General features: G+C 40.0%; 1 protein-coding gene across 1 annotated transcript in view; it reads left to right on the top strand.

Moving 5' to 3' along the window:
• Nucleotides 1–797: 797 nt before the first annotated feature.
• LOC104986773 (protein NipSnap homolog 2) overlaps nt 798–10,474 on the top strand; it is a gene marked incomplete at its 5' end in the record, with an annotated part of 16,544 nt that continues 6,867 nt past the window's right edge. Inside the window, 6 exons of the mRNA XM_010837455.1 lie at nt 798–942; nt 1,025–1,070; nt 3,910–4,004; nt 4,339–4,409; nt 5,508–5,648; nt 6,782–6,813. Of these exons, the coding sequence (XP_010835757.1) occupies nt 798–942; nt 1,025–1,070; nt 3,910–4,004; nt 4,339–4,409; nt 5,508–5,648; nt 6,782–6,813 (530 nt within the window). The remainder of the gene's footprint in view (nt 943–1,024; nt 1,071–3,909; nt 4,005–4,338; nt 4,410–5,507; nt 5,649–6,781; nt 6,814–10,474) is intronic.

A 10,474-nucleotide genomic window follows, 5' to 3' on the forward strand; every position in this document is an offset into this window, starting at 1 on the left:
CAAGCATATGGGAGTTAAAACACTCCGCTAAAATTCTACTGGTAAAGTGTTGCTTGTTAGTTCAGTCAGATTTATCATCACTCGGACAGTGTGTACAGTAGAAGTTCAGTTATAAGATGAAAATTAGCAGGTCATTTATATGTTAATGAGGTTTATATTCTTAGGTTTTTGTGAGTTAAAAATCTTGACTCTAGGGGTAAGATAATTTTTTTAAGGAAGGAATTCATGTCACTTTCTCCGTATATTCCTTTTCACATTTTTTATTGTGGTAAAGTACATAAAACATTTGCCATTCTTAAGGGTACAGTTCAGTGGCATTAAGTATATTCACATTGTTGTGTAATCGTCACCACTGTCTACCTGCAGAACCTTGTCATCTTCCTCACCCATTAATAATATCTCCCCATTCTCTCCTCTGCCCCTGGAACGTACTGGTCTACTTTCTTTCTCTGTGAATTTGACTGTTCTCAGTTTCCGTGTGTTTTTTCTATGTTGAAATTTTTCCTCGGAGAAGGGAAGAACACAGCGGGACTCATGGAGATGCACGTGAGGACTCTCCGAGGATTTCCGAAGTTCCTTCTCTCACACTTTGCTCCTGCATTCCGAGTGCACACTGTTGGCACGGAAGGTGGACACATGATATCTCAAGTTCTAGAACAGTGCTTCGAATGTGTGCCCGAGGAGTGCTTGCTGAACGGATTGATGAGTTTATGAAAACAGTGGGCCACGCACTACCACCCAAAGACCCTGACATCTTTGTACCTCTGATTAAACTCAGATTTTTGCATTTGTGATCCCATAGGAAATTGACATCTTCCGATAACAGACCTCGAGAGGACAGCTGGTTAAAATCCTTGTTTGTTCGGAAAGTTGACCCAAGGAAAGATGCTCACTCTAACCTCCTAGCCAAAAAGGAAACCAGCAGTCTGTACAAATTACAGTGTGAGTCCTGGGTTTGCTATCTTCATAGTTAACGTTTTTCCCTTGGTTCATAAGTTTATCGTTGAATTTTCTTTTGTTTCAGTTCACAATGTTAAACCGGAATGCCTAGAAGCATACAACAAAATTTGGTGTGTATACCAAACTATCCTTTACTTGGGGAAAAGTAATGATTTTAATATTTGTTGGTTGTGCTAACCCTTGATAGCAGAACGAGATCTTTCATGCCTCTTCTTAAAGCCAAACATTGAGAGGCTCTTAAGTTGAGCTCTGTGGGGTTACCAAGGGCATTCTGATTTTAAGCACTTATTCACCGAAGTCTGCATAGACTGTCAGACTTTGGAATGTTACTAGACTTTCAGGTTGGAAGGAACCTTGCCAGTCTGTCCAGTCCAGCTACTCATCCAGTGCTTGAGCCCTTTCTGGAGCCCTTCCTGACACTGTTCTTAAGTACATTCATATGCTCCATCTCTGGGCAGCTCTGAACGTTAAGAGTTAGATTGCACGTCCCTGGGACTGCCCCTGTTTCTAGTATTATGCCTAAGTACCCCTGCAATATAAGAGCCCTGTATGATTTCAGTAGAGCTGCCATTTCTTTCAAAGTCTTCCATCTGCCTGGGTTCAAATCCATTCAGCAGATTCTTAGAGTGATGTGAAATCCATATACTCTTACAGAATTTGTAAACTTTAAGACCAAAGAGAATTACATGCACCGGTTCTTAAGTTAATAGAAATAGCAGTTCAATGATCAGTTGTCTGCAAACATGATTTAAAAGCACTTTTTAAAAACCGTTCATATCTACTGCTTTCATGAGAAAGCAAATGATTTTGTTACCAGAATCAGCCTAACTTTCAGAAGCAAAAAAATCTTTTGTTTTATTTTTGGAGGTGGGTTGCAAAAGGTAACATTAGCGTAGTTTCATGCTCACCTCAGCGCTGTCCTCTTTATTTAAAAAATGACCTAAAACAAAGCAGATGGTTTTTCTCTAAATCTCTTTTCATAAGATGAAAATTTTCTGTATGCTTATATTTCCCTGGATTATCTTCCCTGTCCTATTTTTTTATTAGTTCATCTCCTGTCTCAGATTCCTGGCCATCTACTCATGTTTCTATTTGAAAGTCTTGTTCTCACTTCACACTCAAAATGTAGAATTGCTCTGCTCCTCCCGCTTCCCCATGTGTGACACTGACCGTGGTTTTATTTGACTCTCGCCTTAGTTTTCTGTGACCAGTCCGTCACTAAGGGCTGGGCATCTTCATTTGACATGCATTTTGCTTCTCTTTGCTTGTTTCCCTCTCCAGGCCGGTTGAGGCCCATTTCCAAGTAGCCCTTCTGACTGCCTTCCTGGGCTTGAAGCTGCCCCAGTACCTCAAGCCCCACCCCCTCCCCACTGCAATCCGTTACCCAGAAGTTTGTCAAGTTGGTCTGCTTGAGTTCTGTTTTCTCCTTCATCCTGTTTCTTTTCCTTTTCTCTGGAACTTTCAGCAGCAACCTATTTCCAGTACATAAAGGCTTAACACCTGCCTGGTTTTTAGGGGCTCCAGTAATGAGGTTCTGCCCAACCCATCCAGTTCTGGGTACTAGGGTCACCTAACTCACAGCCCCGATTCACCTCGGTCATCTGTGCAGGCTTCCATCAGCCGCACTTGCTCCAGCGCTGGGTTCTTTACTTTCTGCTCATGTCATGTGGCAAACAGAAAACCCATTTCCCTAACATAATCCATCTTTCCCAATTTCTGTCAACCCCATGTTACTTCTGAGCATTCATGTGTCATATATCAAATAGATTTAATATCTGATCTTAATTTTAAAAGTAAATGCTACCCTTCAAAAATTAATATGTGGTTTGGTCATCGTACTTGGTCAGAAAGACATTTGAGTTTTCAGTTAGTTAGACATAAGACCATTCAGAGCTTTTCTCCATTAACTAGTCACATCCACCCTGTCTTAGGGCCCCAACATTGGGTGATGATCACTAGCTTAATATCACCTGATGTCAGCAAATAATCTGAACAGGTTCCATTTCTGACCCTTGATACCTTTTTGCACCCATTGTTGGATCTGTATTGTACTTTTTTGTCATAATTTTTCTACTCAAAAAAGCGTGCAGGTTTGAGCTTTCCTCTTGGTGTGATTCAGCTATGCCTCTTCCCTTTGTCTTTCCCTGTCCATTAGAATCTGTACTGTGGGAGGGTTTCCATGGAATGAGGCCCTGCCACCTCTGCTAACGTGACACCCTGGCATGACCACGTGTGATGGACAGCAACAACCTGGGCGCTGTGTCCAGTGTGGGACTCTGCGATACCTTTCACATCCCCTTAGCTGGTTGAATATACTTCATGTTGTGTCTTTCATTTGCATTCTCCTGCACTGTGGATGCTCTTTGGGATTGGTGGGGTGGAGGTTGCTTCCAGACTCTGTTGTGTTTCAGCTTCGTCTTCTTCCTTAAAGCCCACCCTCTCTGCCCCTGCTTCCTCTGCCTCTCGGGCCGCTTCTGTCATCTCCCCCATCCTCAACATTACTTTCTTCTCTTTCTCTCTTCTCGCACGTTCTTTTCCCATTACTCTCATCCATCCTATCTTTGGAACCACCAGAACTTAGCTTTTATACATATCACCGTTCCTAAGTGCTTTTTTCCCCCTGAAATGGTGAATAATGGATTCATAGTTGTGGAATTTGGGGACCTTTGACTCTTCTTTATCATTTTTATCAATATACTTGAGTTACTTACCACTGTTCTAGATAGCTGGGTTATCAGTCACCTAAGCATTTGATAACTGGGCCATTAGAGTTTTACAACAGAATTCAGCTAAAAGGCTAATTCTGTAGTTTGTTTCATCATAAACGTATTCTGAGGTCAGTTGTCAGAAGACAGAGTAGATGACCTTTTCCTATTATTGATCATGTGTTATCCACCTGATGTAATTTTGTTGCTTGTTTAATTAGTGTTGCTCTTTCTTCTCTTTAAGTCAAGAGGTGTTGCCAAGGATTCATGAAGATAAACATTACCCTTGTACTTTGGTGGGGACTTGGAACACGTGGTATGGCGAGCAGGATCAAGCTGGTAGGAAGCAGAAGTCTTTGGAATAAACACTTGTTCCTTAAGCCTTTACTGTCATCACTTAAATGATTTTCAACTTAGTGCTTGTTTTTATAATCAAAGCTTTCCAAATCTTGATCTAGTGTTATGATTGAAGTAGTTTCTCAGTAAATCACAGCAAAAACTCCTTCTTGATCATTTTTCACATTTGAATCTATTATTGAAACTTTACGGTATAACTCAGGCCAACACACATTACAGTTTTGTACTGTGTTAACACTAAGCATATCTGGAATATTTTCAAGGTCAGAATATCATAAAGGCCTAAATGTATGTTATCTTTTAAAATATGTTTCAGTTCACCTTTGGAGGTATGAAGGAGGCTATCCAGCCCTCACAGAAGTGATGAGTAAACTCAAAGAAAATCAGGTAATGATTTTGAAAAATGTTTGCTTATTCAAACTATTGATATAGTAGATTTTGCTGCTGCTACTGCTGCTAAGTCGCTTTAGTCGTGTCCGACTCTGTGCGACCCCATAGACGGCAGCCCACCAGGCTCCCCCATCCCTGGGATTCTCCAGGCAAGAACACTGGAGTGGGTTGCCATTTCCTTCTCCAGTGCATGAAAGTGAGAAGTGAAAGTGAAGCTTCTTAGTCCTGTCTGCCTCCTAGTGACCCCATGGACAGCAGCCTACCAGGCTCCTCCGTCCATGGAATTTTCCAGGCAAGAGTACTGGAGTGGGGTGCCATTGCCTTCTCTGTAATAGTAGATGTTAGTACAGAATTAAATGACTCTTTTCTAGCATCAGTTTTTGTAAGGAAACTGTTAGTTTTCGGTAGTAAAGATTTTATTATTTGGTTTCTTGAGGTTGTATTTGAACAGAGTCATCAGTAATACTGTTAAAATAACAGTTCTTATTGTAAAAGTCAGTTGTACTTTGAAACTGATAAGCTGGTACGTTTGAAGCCAGTGAGTCAACCTAGTCACCACAGTCAGCCTGAGTTACCTAACACATACCTGCTTTAGGAACTGCCAACCACACATTCTTCACCTTGGGCTGACTTTGCTGTCCTCCCCTCCCTTCACTAATAGAAAAGTGTTCATGGAAAAATTCTACCAGCTTAACATTATTAGAGAAGAAACTGTTTTGTGTAGATTCTCTGTCCCTATATAAATGGCTTTTGGATTATCTGATATTTTGAGGTGTCCATGTCATCTGTCTTATAATACTGTCAAACAGTGTCAGGAGGACCTAAAAGCATAGGAAATTAAATTTGTTTCCATTGTCATTTAAATAATCAAGATAACGGTGAAGTTTATTATCTAAACCTGGACACTTCTGAAAGTGAAAGGGAATGCTAATAGCCATTATGCTGACTCAACAAGATGTGAGCTGGGACTGTCTCAGGCCAAGGGACCCTGTTTATAATAGTATTCTACTAGAGGGGGAACGTACATGTTACTCAAGTGGGTTTATATTGTATGTAAATACTAGCAAGTCTCATGAGCACCTTTTTCACTCAAAGGAATTTTCGGAATTCCGTAAGGCAAGAAGCAACATGCTTCTCTCGAGAAAGAATCAGCTGCTGCTGGAGTTCAGTTTCTGGAATGAACCCATCCCACGATCAGGACCGAACATATATGAACTCAGATCCTACCAGCTCCGAGTAAGTCCTGGAACAGGAGTTGGCCATGTCCCCTCGTTCTCTGTGCAGCAGGACGCACACCCCTGGTGTCGAGAGCAGTCGCTGGGCACATGTTCTGTGATGTGTGCTTGGCTCATTTTCTCCCCTGTCCAGTTCTTCTCATTTCCTTTTTTGGCTTGTTTGTTTTTGTCTTTTTTCTTTTTTTTTTTGCTGTGCAGTATGTGGGATCTTAGTTCCCTGACCAGGGATCGAACCCATGCCCCTCTTCATTGGAAGCAGAGAGTCTTAACCACTGGACCACCATGGAAGTCCCTTCTTTTTTTTTTTTTTTTAATCTTTCTTTCTCACTCTTTCTCTTCTTTTAAGGATATTTGTTTTTTATAGCCTTAGACATAAGAGAAAAGACCTAAAATGCAGGACCAAGTACATTATATAGCATCTATTGTCATTGAACTAGAGCAACTAATAAGCGTGTGATATCTGAATACATTATACAGCACTGTAAGAGAAAAGGGGAATAATATTTCTACGACTTTCTAGATGTTTCCCTGCTAGGACACGACTAAAAAAAAAAAGCCCAGATAACAGCATAGTTAAAGTGAAAACATATCAGTAGATCTCAGTGGTCTAACATTCAGTATTATACTGGGGGAGAAAAATCAAAGAATGTCTGTTAGGTTTACTTAAATTGAATTATTTTAAAATTTCAAAGTAGGGACTTCCCTGGTTAGGACTCTGTGTTTCCACTACACAGGGCATGGGTTCCATGCCTGGTGGGGGAGGCAAGATCCCACATGCTGCACAGCAAAAAAATTAATAAATAAAAAACTAAAATTTCTCAATAAAGTCTGAATAGGTACCAACAATTTAATCGTGAATGGCCTGTGATTTTCATAGCTGTAACTGGATGACCTTAACTCTTACCCTTGAGTATATGTTGTCTCCTTAGATGGAGCCATAGAATTATTACTCCCACCACAAGATAGGTATGAACAGAGTGCATAATGTTGTTCTGTTACATTTTTTTACTTGTTAGATCTCACATTATTAAAAGTTAATTTCTTAGTTAGTCTTGTCATTTGGTATTTTTCATGCTGCTGTTTCCATATTTCTTCACAGAAGGACTAACAAACCAAATCCAAATCTCTTTTCAGCCAGGAACTATGATTGAATGGGGCAATTACTGGTGAGTATATGACCAAATGATGAGTTTGTAAGTCTTAGACTTAGATTCGTAAGTCTTAGAGTCTTTTACACCATAGTGTTAATTCTAGAAATAAAATCTGGGGTTCATGCCACAATTTAATATTAGACTGTTGTTTTGTTTGACATATTTGTATTACGAGATTTTTCAAACAAGCACACAACTAGAGAGAAAAATACCACCAGCACCCCTCCCTGCCTTGCTTAGCTTCAGCAATTATCAACACATGGCCGGCCTTGCTTAAGTCCAAATGCCCCTACCCAGAGTATTTGAAAGTAAATCCCAAACAACGTAACACTGCATCTCTGGGAATTTGAGTGTGCATATATCTCCCAAAAGATAAGGATTTTTTATAAAAACAAAACCCCAGTGGTACATGAGGTTATTTCCTATTCTTCTTGGATATTATCTTTTCTGAAACGTTGCTTTTGTCACATAAACAGAACACCACAATGATATAACTGCTTCCGTTTCTTCTTCTTTGTTTAATTAGCGAAATACCAGTTTTTCTATCTTGTATATATACAGATTCAACAGAATCCCAGTCAAAATCTCAGCAGACTCTAAAAATGCAGAGGACCCCAAAATAGCTAAAACAGTCTTGAAAAATAGGAACAAAGTTGGGGGACTCACTGCTCAACTTCAAAACTGACTACAAAGCTAGAGTAATCAAGACAGTATGGTGCTGACATACAGACAGGCATTTAGATGGAATAGAATTGAAGGACGAGAAACAAATTTTCACGTATGTGAACAATTAGTTTTTGACAAATGTACAAAGGCAATTCAATGGGGACAGATAGACTTTTCATCAAAGGGTTCTGAAACTTTGGATATCCTTGCAAAAAGATGAATTTAGATCCCTACCTCATATTATATACAAAAATTAACTGAAAATGAATTGTATACCTAGATGTAAGAGCTAAAATATAACATTTTCAGAAGAAAAATAAGGGAAAATCTTTGTAACGTAAGGTTAGGCAAAGAGTTCTTAGATAAACACCAAAATCACAATCTACAAAAGAAAAAAATTGATTATTATTCACCAAAATTAAAAACTTTTGTGTAATTCAAAGGATACAGTTTTAAAAATTAAAAGACAGATCACAGACTGAGAGAAAATTTTGCAAATCACATATCTGATAAAGGGCTTATATCCCAAATATATAAGGAAATCATACAACTCAATAATGAGAAGATGACCCAATTAAAAAATGGGCAAAAGACTTGTAAAAACAGTTCTCCCAAGATATACAAATAGCCGAAAAGGAGATGAAAAGATGGTTAGCGTCACTGATCATAAGAGAAACTCAAATCAAAACCACAAATATATGCCAACCATCTCGTACCCTTTAGAAGGGCCATTATCAAAAGAACAGAAAATATCAAGTGTTAGCAAAGATACAGAGAAGTTGGGACCCTTGCATAATGTAGGTAGGAATATAAAATGGGGCAGCCATTATGGAAAATGTTTTTTCATACAGCACTTCTTAAAAACATTAAAAATAGCATTATATCTGATGCAACAGTCCTACTTCAAAAGAATTCAAAGCAGCATCTCAGAGAGAGACTTGCACAGCACTGTTCATCACAGCATTCACAGAGTTAAGAGGGTGGAAGGAAGGTAAATTTCCATCGACAGATGAGTGGATGCATATGTGGCATGTACATAGAGTGGAATTTTATACAGCCTTTAAAAAGAAGGAAATCCTGCCACATGCACTGTTAACCTTGAGAACATTGTGTTAAGCCAAGTAAGCCCATTATAAAATGACAAGTACTAATGCAAAGTCTCTAAAGTGGTCAACACCAAAGAGACAGAAAACAAAATGGTGGCTGCCAGGGCCTGGGCGGGCGGAGGGGAGTTGGTGCTTAGTGGGTAGTTTCAGTTTTGCAAGATGAAATGTTGGAGAGATGTGTTGCACAGCAGTGTGTGAACAGACTTGGCCCCACTGGCCTGTACAGTAGGAGATGTTGAGGTAAATTTAATGTCAGGTGCTTTCTACCGCAATAAAAAATAAAATTGTAAAATAAATTTGAAAAAAAAGTTAATAGGCAAAGCATTTAAATAGACATTTCCTCAAAGGAGCTCTGTGAATGCCTGATAAACATGTGAAAAGCTGCTCGGTGTCCTTAGTCATTGTGGAAATGCAAAGTACACCACATTGAGATAGTGGTTCATACCCCCTAGGATGGCTATAATTAAAAAGAATAACAAGTGTTGATGAGGTTGTTAATGAATTGATGCCTTTATACATTGTTGGTGGGAATGTAAAATAGCACAGCCACTTTGGAACGGGAGAGCTATGACTTTTTATTTTCAGTTTATATATGTTCTCTTTTCTTCAGTTATGAAATTTATTGCTTTGGGCTTGATAATCTCTAAGATCTTTTTACCTCCAAAAACAGTTCTGGGACCTTTCTTTCTAATGAGTCTTTTCTTCTTAGATCATCAAGGCTAACTAATACAAGATAGAATTCCCTTTCATTTGAAAACTAAGAAAAACATATTTGATTGTATGCTATTGTTGGGGGAGTGTGTAATTTCCTCAGTTTTGTCTCGCCGCAGCAAAGATTTGAAATGGTGGACCAGTGTTACCGCTTGGTTACACCTCAGTTTTATTTGGCGAGCAAAGGCTAGTACACCCTCAAGGTGTGAGGGCAGGCCAGCCCAAAGGAGAGGCCCTCCTCCTTTGGCTTCCTCTTGGCTTCCTCCTTGTGTGTTTTGTCTCCTCCCCGCTGAGCCGGCCCTATGCAAATTGGGCTAGCCAAGAAGGGGGCGTGTTTGTTTCACCTGATGTTCTCATTCCCATCTGTAGATTTTCTTTTGTTCTGTTTTTGTGGGCTTTTCCTTTCTTTGTCATTTAGCCACTGCTATTTTAGACTTCTTTTTCCTGTTCTAACTGCCTAACATTCCCTCCTCAAGAGATGGGAGACCCAATTCTTTGGGAATAGGGGTATTGCGGTTTCTCTGGCTACTTCCTGCTGAGCTGGGATGGTGAGGGGCATTGGGTCTCCTCTTCTTGGTAATCTAAGCCTCAGAGTCCTGATAGCGGTGTCCATCTAAGGGTGAGTGATATTTTTCATGGTCGGGTGTAGTTTGATATGTCTTTGTTGAACTGGCACTGCATGTTGTAGCTTGTTGACCTGGGCAGAGAGAAAACAGGTTAGACAATTGATAATACATGGAGCAATCATGTGCAGCATCAATATGGTGATAACAGGGATTAGTAGGGGCATTAGCCAACCAAATTCCCCCTCTCCAGGAGAAGGCTCCCCCAAAGAGAGATTGTAGCCACCCTGAGAACTCTCCAGCTCATTCTTTGAGATCCTATAGGATCTGAATATTTTTCTTGAGGATTGTGAAACTTTGTTCAGCTTAGCTGGAGGTATTTCCCAGAAACAACACTCCTCATTCATGATGGCTCAAGTCCCTCCTTGTTCAGGGATCAGGCGATCTGTCTCCTATCTATTTGGAGTACAATTCCGGACAAGCTGTGTTGGCTCTTCAGAGCTATCCTGAGAAATCTTATCCCCAGAAACTTAATTTGGGGAGTGTTCATTAGAATGGCACTCATTTGTAATCCTGAATAGGTATTTGCCCACCCCAAAGGAGAGGCCCCAATCTGCGTTGGCTTCCTCC

Source organism: Bison bison, unplaced genomic scaffold (assembly GCF_000754665.1).
Source record: "Bison bison bison isolate TAMUID 2011002044 unplaced genomic scaffold, Bison_UMD1.0 scf7180017864072, whole genome shotgun sequence".
NCBI classification, from domain to species: Eukaryota; Metazoa; Chordata; class Mammalia; order Artiodactyla; family Bovidae; genus Bison; species Bison bison.